Raw genomic sequence first — 22,670 nt, forward strand, 5'->3', positions numbered from 1 at the left:
ATTAGCATAACTAAGTGTCTCAACAGATCATCCTCCTTTTTCAAGCAAAGTCAGGAAGAGGAAAGCTGTTTGAAAGAAGATTGACTCAGAATCAGCAAAATATTCAGGCAGAAAGACAGACGTTTGGAGCTAGCCTATATTAACGGTGTGGCAAAACTGATGAATTCATTCAGATGATGGAAAAAATAAACTGATGATATTTGGGACTGGGCAAAATTGAGACAAATTCAGGGCCAGATATTTATGCTGAGCTAGCCCACTGGCCCATGCACACAGACCTATGCCTGGCATTGCGAAGATGTTAGGCATGAAACATGGACGGCAGACACAATAAAAAGCATACATAAATAACAGAGATGAGAGAGATCAGCAACTGATCTGAACCCCTTTATGCAATAGAAATGAGGCAATGTATCAAACAATGTGTGAGAAACATCTCAGTCAAAAGCATGGGGAGAAGTCAGAGAGGTAAAGCAGGGAATAATTAACACCAGAGAGCAGAGGTGAAGTGTTAAAAGTGAGGTAAACATTGGTAATGTTAAAACTTTACTTAAAATCTTTGATCAGAGTTTGGACTTAAAAATCCTAAACGTAAAGAAGCAGAGTCAAAGAATGTGAATGGCAAAAAGAAAAACACAAAACAAAAAACTAAAATAGGCAGATTGGGGATATGCTTGCAAAAAATAGTCTCTCAAAATCTACACTACTTCACTTTACCTTTGTTGTTGGAGATGCCATAGTCAAAACCCTGTGCCCCATTTGAAGTTGTGGCTCTGTTGAAGGCCTGCACAGAAAAAGGACTGGGTGGTGGGGTTTGGGTCCCGTGCTCAAGGAGTGCTTGTTCTAGAAAACAAAATTGCTTGATGTTATGTTTAAACATATAACACATTGAGGTTAAAAGATGTTTCCGTTTGAGTTTCCATCTAGATTGTTATAAGCAGGTCTAGACAGTGAGGTGAAGCTTACCTTCATCATGGCGGAGGTACTGGTTTCCTCCACGGTCTCTGGCCAATGACCAAGCCTCTCCTTCATCACTCTCACAGAACTCCACTACACTGTTCTTATCCAGCTGTACCCAGGTCCCCTCTGAGTTGACCACCTGATACACAAACAACACTTTTTATCCATAATCACTCACTCACCTACAAACTCTTTCTGGCCCTCACCTATTCAAAACCAGGCACAACCACTTTCCATACCATCCATGTTTATTTATATTCATTCATTATATTATTAATCACCAATAGATCGCATGACATTGATTTTGTGTATCAGCAGACACTGGGAGAAAACCTGCTCTTAGAAGGGGGTAGCTTGTTGAAAGGTAAATACAGGAGGATGTTTCTTTCTTAACTTTTTGAAATATTGTCATTTAGGAAAACACACACAGATGAAAGAATTAGTATGCACAGGCTGCACCTCTCAGATCCAGACAGGGCATTCCAGCACAGGCTCAGAGAGGAACTATTGAACAGCATGACACACCACAGCTGCCAATGACAGGTCACTTCCAAAAGAGGGGAGGCTCCACTCATCACCAGGCCAAAGATAATTTATACAGTGTATTCACAGATTTGTTAAAAGTGCAGGAAAAGTACAGTCAAGGAACAGTGCGGCTCCAGCATTTTGTGATAAGACTTAAGGTGGCTGATGAAGACACCCTGAAACTGCAATGATTTTACACACAAACTTAATTAGTGAGTCGGGAAAAATGTTAAAATGTTGCAGCCACAGAGTTGTTAACACCTCAACATGTGGAAGGATAAAGGAACACACACCCACACCCAGAAGCACCTGATGTATTCCCCTTAGAAAGAGAGATCACAATCTTTACAATCAGTTTAGGACATGGAGGGCACTCTACTTTCTGAGAATTAAGGCCAACATCTATTAACTGCAGCTATCTAGACAGACTCCAGCCACAAAAAACACATTGCATTATTTGGGGTGAGTGCGTACCTCGCCTATGGCCTTGACCTTGTTGCCAAGTACTAACATTCCAATGGGGATACCCCTAAGGTTTGGGCAGCTTCTGATGTTGTGACCAGAGGGGCCGGTCTTCACTACCTTATAAAGCCCCGGGCCGCCGCCCTGCCCTGCCCTGTTCTGCACCCGAATGGGGGCCTCTTGGGAAGGGCAGCTGCTCACCTCCTTTACGTTCTCCTCCAATTGGTCCCTGACCTCCTGCAAGAGGTAAGAGCATGGATCAGAGACAGTGTAACACATCAGCAGGCTGCAAACCAGGACAATGGACGCCAATCTTCCATGAATAAATAATGTTTTTGAAGATAATGAAGATTAGGTATAAACACAATAACCCATCATTTAAGAGCACCTGGACATATGAAGTTTGGTTGTTAAGCTCTTAAAGCAGTAGTTCAACATTTTGGGAAAAACCTACTTAGATGAGAAGAGAGGTATTGTTCTTCATCTTTTTCCTTTAACTATTTTTTTTTAAATTCCTGCCAGAAGCCCTGCCTCTCTCCCTCTCTCTCTCTCTCTCTCTCTCTCAGGTAATAGATTTTTATTTTACAATTAAATCACTCAAATTATGACTTTAGACCTGCATACACTTTCATCCACAACATTTGTAACTCATATTCACAAACTACATTTTACCCCGAGATATTAAAAATGTATGTACTGTATAAGGGTTGAACGGTTCAAAGAATGGGGGGAGGGGGGCTTTCTGGTTCAGATCTGAGCAATTACGTCTTGTTCAATTCATTTGAAATTGGTTTGTGTGCACAGAAAAAAAAAACTAAATATAGTAACTTGGGGGAAAAAAACATTGTGCCAACTTGTGCCAGTGCTGGCATGGATGGAGTGTCAAGTGCAGCTGTCAGTCTTCAAAATGGTAAGTGGACAAGACAGTTAGAGGATCCACCAGCATTTTATCTGTCTGCTGTAGCTTAGAGAGCTCTAATGCTGCTGGAGCATTAGAGATTTAGTGTTACCTGCTGACGACAAAAATAAGTGGTAAATAAAACAGCCATTGTGTGCAAGTACTGTGCAACAGGGACAGATAATAAGCATATGATCTTAGTGCATCAGTCACATCACAAGAATCATCTGTTCCTTATGGTCTTGGATCCTATTTTAAGGCCAGAACAGCCAAATGTTTGTTTTTGCAATAAATGAAAAGCATGTTGAAAGTGGCAACACTCTAACCCTGCTTTACCAAAAACGTACCAAACCGAAAATGTGACCCTAAAACTGTGATGTGAACCGAACCATACATTTTGTGAACCGTTCCACCCTTAGTAATGCACATACATGTGACTAATTTTCAATATAGCTAAAAAGTGGTTGCAGTATTTAGAACTTATGGATTCAACATTGTATTAAAGATTTATACAGATTAAATGACCAACAGACAATGGGCCTACTCAAATTAAGCACAGTGTTCACTTGTTTTCACATCATCTAGAGGGAGGCATGCTATGACACACAAGGGTACAAGTATATATACATGTATATAGGACAAGCCTTTCGAACAAGACCTCATGCAACCAACTGCACATTAGTATCTTCAACCCCATGCAACATACAAGCTTGAGCAGTAATTTCTCTAAATCCCAAATGTGAGTACTGCAGTAGGCTGTAAGAGTGGTGGCTGCTGACATACTGTATCATCACTGTACAGACAACCATGCAACTGTGGATCGACCTTTTAAACGTGATTCACAAGGGGTTCAAGAGGACAAGTAGAGTAACATATATGTGATAAGATTTGGAGCAGTCAAGCTATGTATTTATCCTTCCTTAATATAACTCACCTTTGGCGGGAATATAGTTAAAGGGGTCCACGACAAAAAGCCGATATCCCTGACTCCTTGGCTAGCGTTAAAGACATTCTGAGCAACACATCATGAGACAGTCAAGAAACAGTAGATGACCCGAGAAAGGAGAGAAAACAAGATGGGGAAAGGTGTTCATGTATTTTTTTGGAAGAAAAGAATTTGGCCTGGCTCTTCTGAAATTTCCAAAGTTGAAAATTATTAAAGAAACTGAAAAAGAGAGAAAATGACCTGACTGGTGTCAGAAAGGCATGTTTGTTGTGGAACATTGATAAGAGGGGCCTTGAGGAACTGCAAATAAAGGCACAGTCTGTCAAATGTTTAAATACTTAATAATTAGGGGTAAAACCAGATGCATTCAAAAATGCAAAACCCAGTTGGGGGGGCAGGAAAAATAATTGAAAGTTAACTCTAAACACCACAGAGTCGTTTTCAAATCCATGACCAAATGAAATGCATATAAAGAAGAAACTTCCAAAAAAATTCCCCACTTGGATGATGTAGTGTGTCATGCTGTTCAGATAGACCTTACATAGAAGCCTTCGAACACCTAAAGCATCCCAATGCAAAGGTGGAATTGTAAAGCAGTAAAGGTACAATTTCCATTCAAACTTTTTGTGGAGCAGAAATTGCTTCATGACATAAAACCACCAGGATACCTACATGTAATCATTCTGACGATTTCCCTGTTACTGCAATATCCATGTTCTGAATCACATGCGGTCATATTTCTTCTATGATTCTGTGGCATATTACGGCGGTTTTTGTGGCATGGAGCAAAACGTGAGAGAAACCCTTGTTGTCACATGCTGTAGTGCGTGAGAGGCAATGAGAAATACTGCACAGTGCACACTAACCATCTTCACAACAGGATGAAATTGGTCCTTTGCTACCGTTTTCCTTCCTGTCAATTCCTGCATTGGGGCTTAGTTCAATCCATTAAACATATACTTCCTAGGCATATGAGCGTTGTTTGTGTCACACAATGGCCACGTTATGGTAAAATTTCTGCCTTCAAACATGAGTTAATGCATGCATGCTCCCAGCTGCTGTTCATTTGCACAGTGTGTTAGTGAACGTTTCATAATCACTTTTGCTGTGATAGACCTTTCATGCAAGAGAACACCCCCATCGTTACACTGTGGCGAAGTTCTCAATTCACCATGCTTCAAGGACAGTTGGGGAGTGGGTGCCAAAAGCCAATAATTTCTTGAAAACCCATTATCATCAAACAACAAAAGGTAATCCTACAGCTTCTCCCCAAATGAGCACAGGAGCCTCTGTTGTTATTAAACTGAGTCAGACCTCTCAGCAGGCCATCTTTACTTACGTCAGCTGGGACCAGTAGGCTCCTGCCCAGGTGCTGGTTAAAAGAGAGGCACCAGGCTTCAGTGTACCCATTCATGCTGGGAACATACTTCTTTACTGTTTCATCATTCAGTCTGAGCCACACACCATCATCATTGTGGATCTATGGGAAAACCAGCAACAGAACAGAGCACAGCCATGCTGTCCTGTTACTATGGAAACAGGAGGAGCAGCACCCTCACACTCACACACACATACACACACACATCACTTCTGAGGCTGCAGGAAAGTCCAACTACAGGTCTGTATGTTGAGGTTACAGCAAGTGAAAATGTTACTAGTGCTGCAACCAAGTGTGGGAGTAAGAAATTGTTCAAGACTTGTGAATACACTGAATATGTGGTTGATTACTGTGTAATCATCAAGTTACTTTTCCGTTTAGATTTAAGTGAACAGTGTTGATTTGGATATATGGTGCAGGCATTAAAGCCTTTCATGTAGCCTCAGAAAGCCTTGCAAGAGTATGAAGCAACATAAAGTAAGTGCCAAAATTTATAAGCTTTGAAAGAAAGTAGTAATCATTACTGAGAGAATTAATTACATATTATACACAAAAAAACATCTAAGTAGACTCAAAGTTGTAAAGTCACAGTTAATCTAAAAAAAAACAAACAAACAAAAAAAAACACTAGGATTACAATATTTATGATTCAGACCTTACTGGTTTTAAGAAGAAACATAGAAATAGAATAAAGGTGGACAGTGCCCCAGCTAGTACATATAGCTTAAAGCATAATTTATATTCTGCATAATTTATATTCTGCCTGGTCTAAAGTCAATTACCTCGTCAATGAAAGTGATGGTGCCATTGACATGCACTATGCCTATCTGTTCACTCTGCAGGGAGGGGTGACTACGCACACGCAGGCCTGCGCTGTCCTTGGACACAAATTTGCGGACCTGAGAGAAGCAGAGGGGAGATGGAGACTGTGAGCGCAGGAGCAGAGAACAGAAAGAAAAAAAGACAAGTGCAGCAGGAGGAGAAAGAAGAGGAAGCAGGACGAGTCGACGGTGGGAGATAGCATGCAGTAGCCCACACAGAGCCCGCTTCCAAGTAGATACATACACACAGCGAAAGATGAAGAAACTTTAGTAGCTCTATCTCAGTTGGATGAATTTAGAGGTGCATGGGAAATCATGGAACAGACATTCCGTGGGAAAATATAGTGTTGATTTCAGGGCCACATTGTTGCTTGTTTCCCCATTATTGATTGCATAGTCAACATGCCGCAAGTTTCACAAAATGATGATGACCTCGACAAGCCTAACATCAGTTTGACATACTCTCAGCGTTTGAAGTAGTTTCTGATGTTGATTAATTTAGTATAGAGTAATAATCCATCAGTGCACTTCAAGTACAAGGGTGATACAGTACCAACAGTCAACAGTATGTTTGAATGTACAATGAACAACATGCTGTAATAACAAGTAAAATCTGTTTGTGGATTTGACACAACAGCAACATCCAATGGAAGTCCCCTTTCCTAATACCTGTACAATGTAAAGCAGGTCTAAGTACTGCAGTTTAGTAGCCAACTCTGGAACTTCGGTAGCATTTTTGCCTTTCTAAAGATCTGAATCTGTTAACACGTTCATTCACACATACGTTCACAAACCATTGTTGTGGCTTTCAGCTGGAAACAGTTGTACATGCTTCTATCGGGTTAATCAAACCAAAGCAAAGAGGGGAACACCAGAAACAACTGAGGTCCCAATTCACAGTGTTCAAGCTAAGTGTTGATTAATGAGGGTTTTAATGGTTTTATATTTTGTGGTGCAATCAGGAGCATGTGTTGACAGATGCCTGTGTTTGGAAAAAACATTCACCTTGCTAGGCTGAGGTTCGGCCTTTGGTTTGACCATCTGTGTTCCTGGTGGAATCATGCCTTTGGGAGGGTCCTTAACTTCTACCTCCAAACCAGCATCTAAATGAAAAAAAAAGTGCATATTAACAACCATTACAAATCATAAAAAAAATGTACAAGTCAGATAAAAATATGTATATATATACACTACATTAAAATATGGATAACTAGGAAATATGGATCACAATGGCCAGTTTCACACTATTAATACACAAATAATGTACTACAGCGTTATAATTACAAACCTGCTACACACCGAATAGACCAGGATTAGTGTTAACCACCGTTAATTACAGCTGACCTGAAGTACACCATGTCAATGTGTGATGTTGCTGCTGACAGTGGCTCACACGGTGCTTGTGCAACAATTGAGCAAGAATGATATACTGAAACACAAAATAAAACTTGAAAAAAAGGCTGTCAACTAACTTTTAACCGCTCAGATTTGTTGACACTCATTATTTAGTGTAGTCTGTGGCAAAGCGACACTATTTGATGCAGTGTATAAAAAAACTAAATTCTTAAGAGCAGTGCTCAGAATATCTTTTCCTCTGGTGTCTTTTATAGCATAAAAAATGCATTTACATTACAGCTTGAAAGAAATGTAATCTAACTACACTACTCTTTAAATAATCAGTATGCATTGTAGTTGAGTTATATTTTGTAGCCTGTGGAAGTGGAAAATATTTACAATGGACTCTAATAATTACTTACCAATTTCAATGCCATCAATGGTGACATGGAGAGTATAGAGGCCTACTGCTCCTGGAGTCCAGTTGGCACTGTAGGTTCCATCAGTATTGGCACGAATCAGCATGTTCTCACTGGGTCTGTATAGGAAAGAATCAATAAGTAGATAGTATGCCACTAGAAATTTTGTTTTGTTTTTGCATTACATCACTTACCTCTTTGGGGTGGGGGAAGCAAAGCGCAGCTCTTCAAAGGAGTAGTTTTCATATGCCTAAAAGCAACAAAGAAGGAAACAACTAAAACAAAATGTCTACCAAAATATAGCAACAAACAGCAGCCTAAATGTAAATAAACAAGTTTGTGAATATGTAACGAGGCAGGTACATGAGGTTAACCTTCATCATAGTGATAGCAATGTATCGAGCCTCTTTGACAATCATCGGCTCATATGTGGCCTCCAGCTTCGGCATTGGTAGACCTCCAAAGGTCAGGTCAGGGCCAGAAGATGAGGGGGAAGAGCTTCCAGGGAGCCGCTGCAGCTTCTTCACATTCTCAGGTTGCACAGACTTCTTTTGGGAAACAGGTACAGCCTTTACCTCCACCTGGGATGCAAAACAAGGAAATTAAGTCAAACAGGTAGAATACCAACGTAAGCTTTTTACATTTTTCACATTGACACTGCAGAAGGAAATTATGTTATAATTTCTGTTTAAGACAGAGTTATGCTGACCTTCATGTTGGGAACATGAACAACATCTCCATACTGGTCCTTGGTCTGAACAACCACAGTCGCAGGCCATCCACAGCGTATGTCATCTTTGTTCAGAATCAGAGATGTCTTCTGGGGATCTGCATAAGAATCTGGCTGCAGCCACCTGGATGTAACACCAGAACAAAGGGAGAGAAAATGGGTACTAATGACTGTAATCTTTAATGAAATCTGGGAATATCAAATAAAAACATAGACTACGCCAAGTAATCAGCAATGACCAAGAATGAACAAGAGACAGCTAGAACTGAGCAGAACACAAAACCTCACCTGGCTAGACGTCCTCCACTTGAGTTCTGCACACAAGTGATGAAGTCCTCAAGGAAAGAGTGCTCGTTGGTTTGAAGGTGGAGTGGTAGATTGCCCTCCAGGGCCTCCAGGATTGTGGGAGAGTGAGACAAAGCCAGACCCTTCCCCAGGATCCCTGAATGGGCCTTACACACCTGGATGAGAGAACGGGAAACAAAAATGAAGTCCACTGAAGAAACATTAAAAACAGAAAAATACACAGAGATTACAGAGATTATATTTGAATTTGACATACCTGTAAAGAAGATTCCTCAAGAATCTCAAGATCTTCCTCCAATTCATTGCCTGAAATAAGAGATATTTTTAAAAACATGAATGATTCGCCCTTTTAAGATTATTCAGAATAATACGATCAAGATTTAAGATCGATTTAACTAGTTTTCCATACCTATAGGGAGAGCCAGGTCTTTCTTCATCAGTGCTGCAGCACACACGCTGCCCAGGTAGGCCAACTCTTTCTCTAGTTGTATGATACCCTGAAATGTCCAAAATGCTTTGTCAGAGAGGTACATGATCAGTCACTAATCTAATCTAATCAGTACGTTTCACATGGGTCTTTACCTCATCTGGGCCTGGATTAAATTCATATCCCACAGCCACACACTTAAATCCGTAGAAGCAAGCTTTCTCATCTTTAACGTAATCTGAGGCTGTCTCCAGTGAGAACAAAACTTCATTTCCTGAAAGTAGAGAGGACAAAAATACAACAGCAGTTTAAACCAAGGCATGTGGGAAGAGTTCTGTGAGCAATCACTGGTAAACTAATGGTTGCCTGCTGTCAAAGGTGGATTAGTAAAGGATCATTAAATAGATTAAAACACACATGAGAACAATTAAGATCAATTAACAATAACTAGGTTGCAAAAATAACTGTTGGGTTTAGAATTATGTGACTACTCAATCACTCCTCTCATCATAATTATTGTTAGTGCTGTCAGAATCACAAATTTATGCATTGCATTCTTCTGTCCTCAGTTCCCCTGTGAGAACTTGAGTGCTACAGAGCTGAGAGGAAGTGTTGCTGCCATAGTTAGCTGAATTCTTAGTGAGAAAGTTGCTTAGGCAACTAACAATTACATTGCTGTAAAACTCCAAGCAGTATGTCCAATACTGTTGTCTTTTATTACCTGGCAGCACAAGGACAGTTGTCGGCCACCCTGTGGAGCCCGAAAACTTCTTGAGCTCAGTCCAGGTGTTGATGGTGTCATGGATCAGAGGTTTGCTCCCCAAGCTGGACAAATGGAGGGTTCGGCTTGGGATGAGCAGACGTAGGACATCCTCTGGCTGGGCAGTGCCGCACTGTGGATCAAACTCAATGGTGGTCCAACGGACACAATCCGGGAATGATACCTGATGTAAGGTGAGACAGTCTGTATGAAAAAACATGGCCCTTCTCACAGATTTAAGGGAACATGTGTTCTGCAGCTGGAACTAAGACCATGTGAGGATCTGCCAAAATGACGTAGTCTTATTGGGGGAAAGTTGGATCTTGTTAGATCTTGACCTTTTTTCCTACAATACAATTATGTCAAATGAAAGCAAATATGTTAAGATTATCTAAAAGATTTATTTCAAAATGTATTTTAATTTCAGCTGATATATTTCAATTTTGTGGAACCTCTAACCTCTAATGCAACCAATTAAAATCAAGGTTTAGGAGCATGTTTCAAATTCAACATCAATCCAATACTTGCTAAATAGTAAATACATCAAGGACACCTCACCCTGTATTGTGTCACACTGGCTTGCTTGTAAGGGTGGTCACTCTCAATTACTGAGTAGTGGTTCGAAGTCGTACAAGCTGACAGGCCCTGCTCAGGCTGGTTGCCAGTCGTGCTGTCTGTTGACTGGTTTGGATTAAAGGTGGGTGGGGCATATTTTTGGTTGAGAGCAGAGACAGCAGGCAGCAACTCCTGAACCAGTCCAAAGACCTCTACAGCAGCCTGTATTAAAAAAAGGAGCAATTTCAAAGGAACCAATCAGTGAGAGACAGTAAACAATGTAATATGAAGGGTTTGTGCTCCTGGTTTGACCACTTACCTTAGGTACAGATGCAGCTACAGGACCAATGTAAGCCAAGATCAGGGGTAGGAGCATGGAGAACAGGCTGGAGGAGCTTAATAACTCAGGTATATCATCCACTGAAATAACAAAGGACACAGATAAAGCTGGCGAAAGGCTAAACATATCTAATACAACAATACAATTGCCTCTAGAACAATTACCAACGCTTTTCTAATACAAGTACAAGTTCACTGTGCTTACCATCAACAGCAAATGCCCTGTGAAGCAGATCCTTTGCAGCTCTGACCACAGCACTGACAACAGATAGGGCTCTGCTGCAGTTCTTGTCCTCCTCATTGGCTTTGCTGAGCAGCTGAGACTGGAGATCTCCATCATACTCACTCCTTCAGCCATGAGAACAACTCAAGTTAGAAAAAATAGATACTTTAGAAGTGAGATATTACAAAAAGCTGGTGTTGCGTTTACCTGTAGTAGAGAATTTGTGGGATTTGTCCCCTGGTCTGGTTAGTCCCATTGCTACTCAAGCTGCAGGTGCTGAAGGTGAAGGAAACACCATCAGAGCATTGCACTGTGGTCATACCTCCATCACCGTTAGCTGTCCTGCTGCCATAGTTTCTTAACCGGACAGCATACTTTACTCCTTCCTGTAATAAAATCAGCAATTGTATCACTTTTAAAATAAGGTTTATAATGCAAAGGGGTCTTAAAACTGTACCTTCTAAAGAAAATGGATATGTATTTTTGTCTTGCCAATCTATGTACCTTGAGTGGCACAGCTTTGTCCAGGCGAATCTCAGCAATATCACTGGGAGAATCATCAGTGCTGTAGGTACCCTTCACTAGCTCAAGAGATGTCCACCTGTGAGAATGTGCTGAGTCCCCTGGGTGCTCTGTCTGTGCCTGAAGGGTTGGAGAATAAAAGTGATACAAAACAGTGGGATGACAAGACTTCCAAACTAATTAAGTGATGCCAGAAGCCACATGAAATGTAATTTAATTTAAAACAGATAATTTTTTATAATCACTTACATCATCAGCCAGCACCTCTAATTCATACTCATGGATGCCCCCTCCTCCATAGACACAGACGCCCACCAGCACAACGCCTGGCTTGTCCACTGTCAGACAGATGGCATCTGGAGAGCCATTGCCTGTGTTCCAACTCCTGCCCTGGCTTGTTTTGGTGAATCGGTTAGGGGATGCTTTCACGGAGTGGAGAGAATTCACCCCATCAACCTAAAGAGCAAAAACCAATTACCCAGATTACTAAATCACATTATCCAGCTGACTACAGAGTGCCATACACAGAGCTGAAGATTTCCTAAGTTATACAGCGAATATTAGAAAACAATAAAATACGGGATTGCAATGTATAGAGACAAAAGAGTGCAGCAAAAAAATGATTTTCAAAAAAAGACACTGATATAAACTATCTGACATAAAACATATCATGTAGCACACGTGTTGGGTAAAAGAAAACTACTTCTATTTATATCATCCAGCTGACTACAGAGACAGACACTGTTGCAGAGGGATCTATCCAGGTGCCCTAGGGAGGAAGAGTCGTTCCCCTGACAACAGACTGAGGAGAGAAACAGTGGTCTAGCACCGTCATAGGGAGACGTTACTATGACAACTAGATCTAAAGAGTCCTGACTGCAGTGCATTGGAACGCATGAGTGATGATAATTAAATGAATAGTGTGAGACAGGGTGGGCAACAGACATCTCTCCCACTCACTAATGACTCTGCTGTAAAAAACAATAACAAATAAAATGCCCCCCCCCCTTTCTGTTACTGTTTTTGACAACAATAAAGTAAGTGTGTCTGTCACTATGATAAGTTACTTTAATAACAAAAGAGCTTTAAGTAAAAGGAACTTTGACAACAGGAAGGAAGAAAGAAAAATAAGGTAGCATTATTATAATCTCATCTCTAACTTATAAAGCTGTATTGTGCAGGGATGAAATTGTGATACAGACGGAAAAACCCAAATCTGAGAAAAGGTTTGCAAGGGAGAAATGATTGCTATGTTGATGTCTAAAACAGAAACAACAGAGGTTAATAGATAATATTAATAGAAACATACATCATATTAATGTTCTGTGTATGTTCCTGAGGAAAACTCTCTTAAAAAGGGCTTGCTAGGATCACATAAGTGTGCACTGGACCTGGGCACTGTACAGCATTTTATAACTTACCTCAGAACCCAAAGCTGAGGCTGTGAGCTCAGAGACAATGGAGGCCAGAAGACCACAGGTGTTGGAGACCAGGTGTGGAGAGAATAGCTCCACCTCCTTCCTTAAACTCTTCCTCACTGGCAGCACCACAATCACCAGCATCTTCTCCAATACCTCACGGAAACTAGTCATACCCATCAAGTTCTCCTCGGTCTAAGGAACACGACATAAACAAATGTGATCACTGTATTAATCTACCTTATCTATGATGTATTTCTACGAGAAGAGCATAATGTAATGCTCAGAGGCTGCCACATTCAGTACACATGAAAAATTTTCTGGTACTCGTGTCCACCACTCTGAAGTGAGGATACTTGATGTACAGTGCATAACGTGAGAAAACTCACATGGCTTAATTTCTCCATATGCGCCACCAGGAGAGGAAAGCGGTGAGCAAGGGCAGAGTCGTTCTCTGTGCTGACTTGTTTGACCAGTGAACGCAGCAGCACTTCCCCGTCATATGCAATGGGCAAGATGGATGTCAGCTTCACTGAGGTGTTGCATAAAGCGGACATTACGGCCGCAAGCAGGCGGCTGCTGGATGTTCGAAAGTTGGCTTCAGCAATGTCCTAAAATACAGGTATAACAAGAAAGACTTAGACTTTATGAAACCTGTTTGATACTCAAGAACCAAGGAAACACTATAAATAACACAGTTTTAAAGCCTTGTGAAGTCCCCCTAGATAATAATGAATATCTCCTACCTCCTTAGATACTAGCATGCTGGATTTTTCTGTATTTATGTTTTATTAAAAAACTAGTGATGAAATGCTTGGAAAACAGCTCCAGCTGTTGTATTTTGTTTATTACATTTGCCAGCTCACACTTTGGATCAGGCAAAACAAGCAATTTCATAACATCACTTTAGACTCTGGGAGCTTGTGATGAAGCATTTTTCTGTTTTCTTTCATGTAGTATATACTAAACAATTTGTATTTAATAGTCATAAACTCATATATCTAATTGCTTGGATTCAGAAAAACCTTTCAAAGTAAACTACCTGGTCTAAGCAGTTGAGTAGGTCACAGAGGCAAGCCCACTGCAAAGCTGGTGTTGGGTAGAAGGAGTGGAAGCAGGCAGTGAAGGTGTTGTGGCACTCCTGCAGTACAGCTTCAAGCAGAGTAAGTGGTTGAGACAAATAGCCCTGAGGATCATTGTCCAGCTTGGTCAGGCAGTTGTCCATGCCTTCTGACAGGATCTTCTTCAACAAGCTGCGTGTCTTTCCCACACACTCTGCCAGCTTGCTTGACTCCTCCACCACAGCTTTGGTGCTGGCTATAAATCAAACAACAGACAGAAAAAGAAAAATTAAGATCTTTAAAGGAGCTGTGCTCTAAATTAATACAATATTACCAATGAATATTGGCATCCATAACTGAGCCATTATTACATTATGAAAAAAACTGGGAAAAGTTTTCAAATTTCCTACCAGCAATGGGGAAGATCTCACAGATGTAGACCCTGAGGAGGCGGAGACAGCATGTGCCAACAAAACGCAGTCTCTCCAGGTCCAACAGGGTCGCTGTGTACTGGAAGCCCTTGAGCCCACGCAGCTCTTCTACACCCAACACCAAGGTGGTCCAGCTCCAGTGAAGGATACTCAGCAGGGACTCAAAACACTCCTAAAAAGCGAAAAAGGTTGACAGTCATAAATGGTGTTATAAAAAACGACTTAACAAGAAGGAGGTGGCGAAAAATTCTACAGAATCTACAGAGACAGTACTCACCACTGAGACTGTACGAGCGAAGGAGCGTTTAAGGATATGGACTGGTTCGCTGGTCTGCTGTTTCCCTTTAGATGCATTGCCATCATTTGAAGGAAGCCTAATGTTAAATAAAAAAATGTTTATGAATTCCTTACATATTTACTTGATGACAAGTCCTTAGACAAGATTTTACACAAAGTAAGACATTTTACTTGCCTGTAAAGTAGCTGAGGTATTTGACCCGCATTAACATCTGTACCATTGTTCGACTTCTTAGAGCTTTTGAACTGAAAGACAACACTAAAGGGGACAACAACCATTAAAAGTTATAATTAATATATAGGCGCACTATTTAAATGTAACCAAATAACACATGACGTGTATGATGTTTTATTTTTAAATACAGAAGTTTTACCCATCATCAGTGGTAATGGTAGCCTGTCCATGGGAGCCACAGTCACTGCTGGGACCTGACACTCTTGCCCATGCCACATACCACCAGCCCAGCTGCAGCAGCACTGGCTCATCAAACATCATGGCATATTTCTCCCTAAAAATAATAAAACCATCACACATAACAATCACATTGGTTAATGACATTTTCTTATATTCAAAAACTTCTGAGAGCATGAAAGTGACATGAGGAATAGATAAACTATACCTGGCAGCACAGTCATATGCTAGCACGTCAGTCTCAGCCAGCAGATCACCATCTGTCTCATGGTCACCCCCATCAGGTCCTAGCTCAAAAAGCTGAAGAACAGGAATGGGTTAATATATTTTGAATGCCAGTAATTTGAGGGTCTACTTAATCCACATATGTATGTATTAAAATGCAATTATTCAAGCTATACAGTCATTATGGTCAATTATTATTATTATTTACAAACATACAAAGAACTGCTCACCTTTATCTTGGCAGTGTATTCCCCCCGTCCCCCAAACAGGCCCAGTCCACCCAGCAGGATGTCTGCATCTGCACAGAAGCGAATGGCTTCCACAGAGTGGGCAGAGTATCCCCAGCCACCGCCGTGACCTACAACATCACACACTGAATCAATACATTTGTGCAGGGTACAAAGCAGCTCTGCTGTTTATCCACGATCACAGCAGCAGCAGCTTTGACTTAAAGGACAGGTAAGAGGTCGGACTGGCTTGATATAATCACAACATGAAATTAACACTTTGACAAATGACCCAGTTTGTTATAGCATACGCAATTTATCATGTATTCTAGGCAGAGAATCAACATACTTTCAAAGCGGTTCACCACATTGTAGTCCTCCTTGGAGTAGACCTTCATCACTGCCTGAGTCTCTTCCTCTGCGCTGGCTACACCCATCTTCAACTCCTGCATGGCTGCCAGTGTATCCAAGCAACCTATGTGGACACCCGATTAATGACAAACATCAATAAACATAACCTCTAGTAAAAATTCCTGCACTTAATAATTGTTTAGGTCTGATCTAGAGCAAATCTTTTCCTAAATTCAGTTTTCCAGGAACTGATGAAAAAACAAAACTACAGCAATTTCAAGTTACTAAAAGCACCAAAAGGGAAGAAAAACTGATGGGAAATGGAACACTAAATTAGTGGTTCCTGAGGACACCAAACAATTACCAAGGATGTGTAGGGCTCCGTGAGAACGAGTGGTTGTGGCGTGTGATCCTGAGGGTAAAGCAAGTTCTGGACTCAAGATGCTACAGCGAGACTGTATATCTGTAGCAGAGGGCATTCTGGCATCAGCTATCACTGCATTGTAGCTCCACATCTCTCTCGAAGCTGGCAAGAACCTAAAGCACACAGAGGGCAACGGTCAAGAGTAACACGTGAAAGGAATAAAATTAGGACTGACTGAAGGGTTTACAAAATGTTTAAAACAGGAAATAAATATATATGCTTTAGCTGAACAAAGAGACTTTTGTTTATCACTATGAATAGTCCTTAGACTGACCTCCAAATGACATCATACACAGGGTCCAGACACAAGCCAAATCCCTGCAGGTCCTCCTGCTCAGAATCACTGAAGGTTCTGCAGCTTCCGTCCATTTTGTTGATAAGCAAGCATTTAAATGGAGGCGGCTCAGACACAGAGGAAGGCACAAGGCCAATAATGTGTTTGCTGGCAAAGATCTCTGAAGTAGCTAAGACATGGGAGTTGATAAGAGCCTCATCGATCCGCAGGAAGGTCTGGTCTCCACTGGCTCCAATCCACGTAGCTTTTCGTCCATATTTGGCACCAATGTTGGGCATGGGAAATGGCTTGGCGTTCCAGTAGGGCATGTCAAGAATTGGCCGGCCCAGCTGCCCTTTCTGGTAAACAAAATTATATATATTTACTCTCTAAAATATTTTGTGTCCCATTACACCTCTACATGTGTAGGATATAATCATTATTATTGGTAAATATGAAGTTTTAGATTTCAGAAATTGTCTCTTATTTTTTTTTCTTACCGAGAAACTGCCAAATGTAAAGACCTGCCCATCGATGAGGAGAACAGCTGTGTGGTTACTGCCAGCTGTCACCTGGACACTTGGACCTGGAAGCGCCTGCACCAGAGTTGGAGAACCCCTAGCAGGTAGAGACATCTAGTTAAGAAACTGTGCCCATAGTGAGTGCAGTTTGTTTTATGAGGTTTGTAATGGAATTCAAACTTCTTCTTTCACACTCAGCATTTAGAATGACCCGTCTATTCTTTTAACATTAATTATTTAATTTTTAAATGACAAAGATGAAATGAATGAGAAAGCTGTATTGTGTAAGTACATGTAATTCAACAGAAGCTGTACCTGGAGTTGACATCTCCATGTCCGAGCTGCCCATGTTGGCCATAACCAAATGTGTAGACGTCTCCATTTTCCATCAACACCACTGTAAAGCAGCATTATCATGACTGTTACTTTCTCATCCTCTTCAAGGTCAGCATCTTCTTCTTTACATATTTTGATATTTAATCCACATAATACAGAGACAAAGTTCCTAAGTATCTGACCAGAAACAGCAGCAAGAGATATTAACCTACCTGAATGGTGAAATCCACAGCTGACCTGCACAGCTCGCAACTCACAGTCAAATCTCACTGCCCCAGGGGGGTAAGTGGTGATTTTGCTGGCATCCTTTTCTCCACGCTCACTGCTACCATCTACAAGGTAAACACTCAAGTCAGCACATTTGTGTAGAGAAAGACAAGAAAGTGAGGTATAGTAACAACTTCACACTGCCGAGGTTGAGATCTCTGCACAGTCCTGGAAAACGGAGCTGGAGGGAAAAAAGAACTCAAAGAAATTTGGAAGAGAAGGGAAAGGCATGCCAAACTAAAAAAAAAAGGGAGGAGACAAAACCTCTACAACAGAAAGGCTTTTGGCAACCAGTCCTGTTACGGATGGACAGACTATAAATTATTTGACTTTCTTTTTTATGGCGAGGAGCAAATCTGGTTCACCTTAAGCCCTGTGTATGAGGTCGGTGAAGGTGAGTGGAAAAAGCTGGATAGGCACCCATGCATTATAACAAATACGACTGTCAGCACCTCTTTGGACCAGGAACCAGCTTACTGTAGTTAACACCTCTGTGACTGAGACCGCCAAGGTGACATTTAGGTTTCAATACTTTTTACAGTAAATGGTAAATAATTTTAACTAGATCGTGGCCCAAACAATTATAGAGTGGGGTTGAAAGTTTAGCTCAAGGACACAATTGTCATTGTCGGTGAGTACATAAAAGTGCTCTTCAATGACACTGAAAGCACACAAAAGCTGCTTTGAGTGCTAGACAGGAAGACCAAGTCCATTGCGTGTATAACAAGAACCCATTCAACTTCAATAGTGTGACACGATGAAGAAGGATGCTCAGAGGAGGTAGTGACAGGAAAGTGATTCAATGAAGTCTCATATTCATAACTGACATTACTTAATTAATTCCATGTGTGACAAATAAATAACCCATTTATATTAAAAATTAGTTTCTATATACACAGTAGGTTGACATGCTCAAAGGATGCCCAACAAGGGCACACTATTATTTTAACTAGGGGCCAAAAAGTAGACCCAGCCAAAAACATCCAACAGATGTTTCACAAAACCCTGTGAAATCAAGAAACCTGGTGATATGCACACACGACAGCATTTGTGCAAATAATGTGTGTGTGTTTCAACTGCAAAAATGTTTCTTCAACATTCATATTTTACTTTTTTGTCTATAGTAACTGTAGAATTCATCAGGTCACAAGTGTCACTATATGTCTTCCTAACTTTAGACAGGAGAAAAGGACAACACAACCACTACACAACCAGTTGTATTTCAAAGATAAGATTCAAAGGCCTGAGAACCTCACAAAAATGACAAGAAAAACAAGAAATGCAGGATATATTTTGAGTAATTACACAGGAACTATCGAAACAGTCTACGTGATATCGAAGTGTTCAGTGCTTGAACCATGGTTCTGTACAAATAGACGATTTCTCCAGACAAATAGCACTATTAACTCACATGCCTGATGGTCAACAAGCTGAAAAAACAGGTCCATGGATGTTTGTGAGTCTTTTGTTTTGTAAGTGCTTTTCAAACCCATTTCTTTGAAATACTTTACATCTATACATATTTTAACACTTTCATCACTGCTTCAATCTGTCTGTGTCACTTTTCTCAGTTTGTTGTTCATCAAAGCTTCCGCTCCCCATTGCCAGCTGTTTGTCTGCTTGTAATCCTGCAGTTCTGCCCATCAAGTGGCAAACAGTTACTATGAAAGTGGTGGTAAATCCATTTAGACAAAGACACTAGTTTCTATTTAGGTCCAAACAACTGCAGTAAGCAGAGCAGGCATTCCACTTCAAGAATTAAAACTTCTAAACGCGGAAATTTGTTAGAATAGGATACCAAATCTTTGTTATATCTAATATGCAGTTCTTGGCTATGTGAAGATGCTTGACACATAACACAAAATAACCAAATGTGAAAGAGAACAAGCCTATTGAAGAGACTGGACTTGAACCCAGTCTAAAGATTTAAGAGTCATCCCTCCACTGTGAGTCACACTGAGTCCTTTATGCCAACAGGCTGCTTTTTTTTTTTTGTTACCATAAGACCTGGTGAGGACACAAGAGTCCTGCCTTCAGAGAGTGAGAGAGGAGGTGGACGGGACAGCCAAATTGGGAGATGAGTCAAAAGGGGTGTCTTTGCACCCATTGAGTTAGTGAAGACCATAGTACCTTTGTGCTTGTCCCGTTTATGCCTTAGTGCCTGAAGGGGTCTTATTCTGGCTAGGGCCTGCTCACGCTGGTTCATAAAAATGGGACCAGGAAAAACAAGGGGGCCTGGGGGAGAAAAAAACTTTCACATGCATGCACAATGCTCACAAATGGGAAAGAACACATGATAATACTACACCACAATAATACACACACACAAGCAAGGGGGAAGTCACCAAGGCACAACACCCAAGCTCAGACAGTACCTAGAAGTTAACAGAAACTAAATAGGATGGGCGTACTGTTAGCTTCGCCCTATTCACTAACGCCCACTCCCACCTTTGCACTCTCCCTGTACCTATGTACAGTATATTTTAACTTTCTAAAGCAAACAAAAAACACATAGCCTTTTGCTAAATGCTGTCCCAGTCTGGCTAGCCCTGATTCATACCTCGGCCCTCCTCCAGTCGGTGACGGCGATTGATCCTCTGTCGTTTCTCCTCCTGACGAATCTGAATGTGCTCCTCGATGTTCACTCCTGCAGGGGGAGGGACAGGTACAGCTGAAAACACAAAAGGCCCCAGGTACAGGCAGCCCAGAGAGGATGCAGGAGGAGGAGGAGTGAAGACGGAGCAGAGCAGAACAAAACAAGACACACATCAATGAATGATGGAGAGACGTGACAGAGAAGCAATGACTTTGCACAACACAAGAATAAAATAAAGGATGAGCAGTGACAGTTGGGCAAAATAATGCAACCAAGCAAATGCAACAGACCATCATATGTGCAGCATAAGCAGTGCAAGGAACAGCTCAGGAGGATATATAGCTTGGTCACATCCCCACAGTAATTTATTCTGATCAATAGCAGGATCCAATATACAGAACACTACCTATAATTGTAATCTCACATAATGTATGTGTGTGCAAGAAAATGATTCATCAGCCTGTGTGGTTTAAAGCAAAATGGAAATAATGAAAGTGGTGACGGGAGAGGTGTAAATATTGTATGACTGAGTTAAACGGAGGGAGCATGAAGTCACATGTGATATCAGGTGGCATACCTAATAGCAGGTCCAGGGGAATCATCTCCTTCACAGCATCAAAAATGCCCCTTTGTCTGGCCTCCTGACCATCAAGCTCCCTGGCACAGGCCTTGCAACATCCACACGCTGAGCAGCCAGACTCTCCAGACCCACAGCCACAGATACTGGTTGAGGGAGAGAAACACAAACACAGATAGAAATATTGTCACATTGTGATAAACAAAAATGTAGTTTAGATTCCCATTTTTGGAATATTAAAGAGCTTTCTACTGTTTGTGCCCTCTTACCCTCCTGGTACTCTGTCTGGTCTTCCACTGCTGACACAGCTTGCACCGTAGCCAGTGCAGTCTCCACACACAGTGCACACCATGCACTGGTCCAACTTCCACTTGTGCATGCCTGGCTGGCACATCATGCTCTTTTCTTCCTTCTCCTCTAGCTCATCCTCCAGATCTTCATCCATGGCTGTAGCCATGCTCTCCACACCAAATGCTATAATAAAAGCAAACCCAAAAGGACAATAGGCAATAGAATGACTGCACTAAAAAGTCCATGTACATGTATGTAAGACAAAGCATATGCTGTTATGTGTAGTTGTCTGCCATGCGTTTGTACATTTTCTCACCTTTCCCTGCCTGGCTCATGGCTCCAGTGTCTCTGCCACACTGGCCCTTGTTATTCACCCCAAATGTCCACACCTCACCACTTTTGGTCAGAACACATGTATGGGCCTTTCCCATGGCAACCTGAGTTACAAAGTGACCTTTCAGGTCTGTAACCTGGCCTGTGGAAAGGAAAGAGGTTGGCTCAAACTGTGAAAGGTTTACAGCCCCAGTAGGCTTTTTCTTAAATGTTTTTAATCGGTTTCTTTCCAAATATTTCATAGAAATCCCCAAAAATTGAGAATCTGAAAATCAACTCACATGTGCTGTCACTATAAATGGCATCTTTGCCAAACATGTAGAGTTCCCCATCCTTGGTGACAATGCTGCTGCTGCCATTGTTGCATGCTGTATAGACTGCTGTCTTGGTCTCTAGTTTGATCATCTTCTTAGGCTTGTAAGGCTTAGGCTGTCTACGGCTTTTAGCTGAAAAGTAAAACAACGGACGTCATCTCTAGGGCTTCAGCCAATATCGAGTTTTGACACTGTGTTTGACAAAAGTTGCATATGTTTGTAAAGATTCTATAAGTTGGGGTTGCAAAGAATGGATCATTGAATGTTGTCTTACTGGACTCTCCATCCTCTCCCTTGCTGGCAGAGCCTGTAAAGAACACACTTCCATCCTCAGCTACTAGCAGTGCATGAGAACCATCATGGCCCACTGAGAACTGAACGATCTTAGGAGACTTTGTAACAGGCAATTCCACCCATTTTCCTGCTGATGGTCCTCCCTGCTTTATACCCAGGCTCTGGTATTTTCCTGTGTAGTAAATCTGAGAAAGAAAGATGAGTAAAGATGTTCAAAGACGTTCAATTACACTGAAAGACATTTTTTGTCAATATTTGAAGAAAGCAGGATTTTATTTATGCACCGATGCTGTCAATCTAAACACAGCCTGGACAACCGTATCAGATTATGATGATGCAGGTACAAAGGATGCTAATTGAGGTTAGAGATTTTTATAATTCTAATCATCTCATATACCTTTTGCAAATTAGACAC

The 22,670-nt window shown here is 41.3% G+C and overlaps 1 protein-coding gene across 14 annotated transcripts in view; it reads right to left on the reverse strand.

Moving 5' to 3' along the window:
• The window catches only part of mycbp2 (MYC binding protein 2), a 53,324-nt gene that overhangs the window by 14,972 nt on the left and 15,682 nt on the right, over positions 1 to 22,670 (reverse strand). For 4 of the 14 annotated variants that reach the window (XM_026376146.1, XM_026376144.1, XM_026376138.1 and 1 more), the window contains exons 12-54: positions 22,236 to 22,440; positions 21,929 to 22,093; positions 21,631 to 21,789; positions 21,293 to 21,497; positions 21,024 to 21,169; positions 20,411 to 20,521; positions 19,981 to 20,085; positions 17,796 to 17,915; positions 17,563 to 17,644; positions 17,227 to 17,344; positions 16,727 to 17,085; positions 16,393 to 16,565; positions 16,027 to 16,152; positions 15,681 to 15,808; positions 15,434 to 15,525; positions 15,188 to 15,322; positions 14,989 to 15,072; positions 14,794 to 14,890; positions 14,496 to 14,688; positions 14,067 to 14,341; positions 13,414 to 13,635; positions 13,028 to 13,219; positions 11,856 to 12,062; positions 11,589 to 11,726; positions 11,292 to 11,470; positions 11,067 to 11,209; positions 10,842 to 10,942; positions 10,526 to 10,744; positions 9,929 to 10,151; positions 9,363 to 9,481; positions 9,190 to 9,277; positions 9,037 to 9,086; positions 8,763 to 8,935; positions 8,454 to 8,598; positions 8,119 to 8,325; positions 7,939 to 7,994; positions 7,748 to 7,863; positions 6,996 to 7,093; positions 5,952 to 6,068; positions 5,131 to 5,271; positions 1,960 to 2,184; positions 967 to 1,099; positions 718 to 843 (exon numbers count right to left, since the gene is read on the reverse strand). In XM_026376146.1, coding sequence (XP_026231931.1) covers positions 718 to 843; positions 967 to 1,099; positions 1,960 to 2,184; positions 5,131 to 5,271; positions 5,952 to 6,068; positions 6,996 to 7,093; positions 7,748 to 7,863; positions 7,939 to 7,994; positions 8,119 to 8,325; positions 8,454 to 8,598; positions 8,763 to 8,935; positions 9,037 to 9,086; positions 9,190 to 9,277; positions 9,363 to 9,481; positions 9,929 to 10,151; positions 10,526 to 10,744; positions 10,842 to 10,942; positions 11,067 to 11,209; positions 11,292 to 11,470; positions 11,589 to 11,726; positions 11,856 to 12,062; positions 13,028 to 13,219; positions 13,414 to 13,635; positions 14,067 to 14,341; positions 14,496 to 14,688; positions 14,794 to 14,890; positions 14,989 to 15,072; positions 15,188 to 15,322; positions 15,434 to 15,525; positions 15,681 to 15,808; positions 16,027 to 16,152; positions 16,393 to 16,565; positions 16,727 to 17,085; positions 17,227 to 17,344; positions 17,563 to 17,644; positions 17,796 to 17,915; positions 19,981 to 20,085; positions 20,411 to 20,521; positions 21,024 to 21,169; positions 21,293 to 21,497; positions 21,631 to 21,789; positions 21,929 to 22,093; positions 22,236 to 22,440 — 6,496 coding nt within the window. The remainder of the gene's footprint in view (positions 1 to 717; positions 844 to 966; positions 1,100 to 1,959; positions 2,185 to 5,130; positions 5,272 to 5,951; positions 6,069 to 6,995; positions 7,094 to 7,747; positions 7,864 to 7,938; positions 7,995 to 8,118; positions 8,326 to 8,453; positions 8,599 to 8,762; positions 8,936 to 9,036; positions 9,087 to 9,189; positions 9,278 to 9,362; positions 9,482 to 9,928; positions 10,152 to 10,525; positions 10,745 to 10,841; positions 10,943 to 11,066; positions 11,210 to 11,291; positions 11,471 to 11,588; positions 11,727 to 11,855; positions 12,063 to 13,027; positions 13,220 to 13,413; positions 13,636 to 14,066; positions 14,342 to 14,495; positions 14,689 to 14,793; positions 14,891 to 14,988; positions 15,073 to 15,187; positions 15,323 to 15,433; positions 15,526 to 15,680; positions 15,809 to 16,026; positions 16,153 to 16,392; positions 16,566 to 16,726; positions 17,086 to 17,226; positions 17,345 to 17,562; positions 17,645 to 17,795; positions 17,916 to 19,980; positions 20,086 to 20,410; positions 20,522 to 21,023; positions 21,170 to 21,292; positions 21,498 to 21,630; positions 21,790 to 21,928; positions 22,094 to 22,235; positions 22,441 to 22,670) is intronic. The other 10 variants (XM_026376139.1, XM_026376145.1, XM_026376141.1 and 7 more) reach the window with 10 other exon arrangements.

This window comes from Anabas testudineus, chromosome 21 (genome assembly GCF_900324465.2).
Source record: "Anabas testudineus chromosome 21, fAnaTes1.2, whole genome shotgun sequence".
NCBI lineage: Eukaryota > Metazoa > Chordata > Actinopteri > Anabantiformes > Anabantidae > Anabas > Anabas testudineus.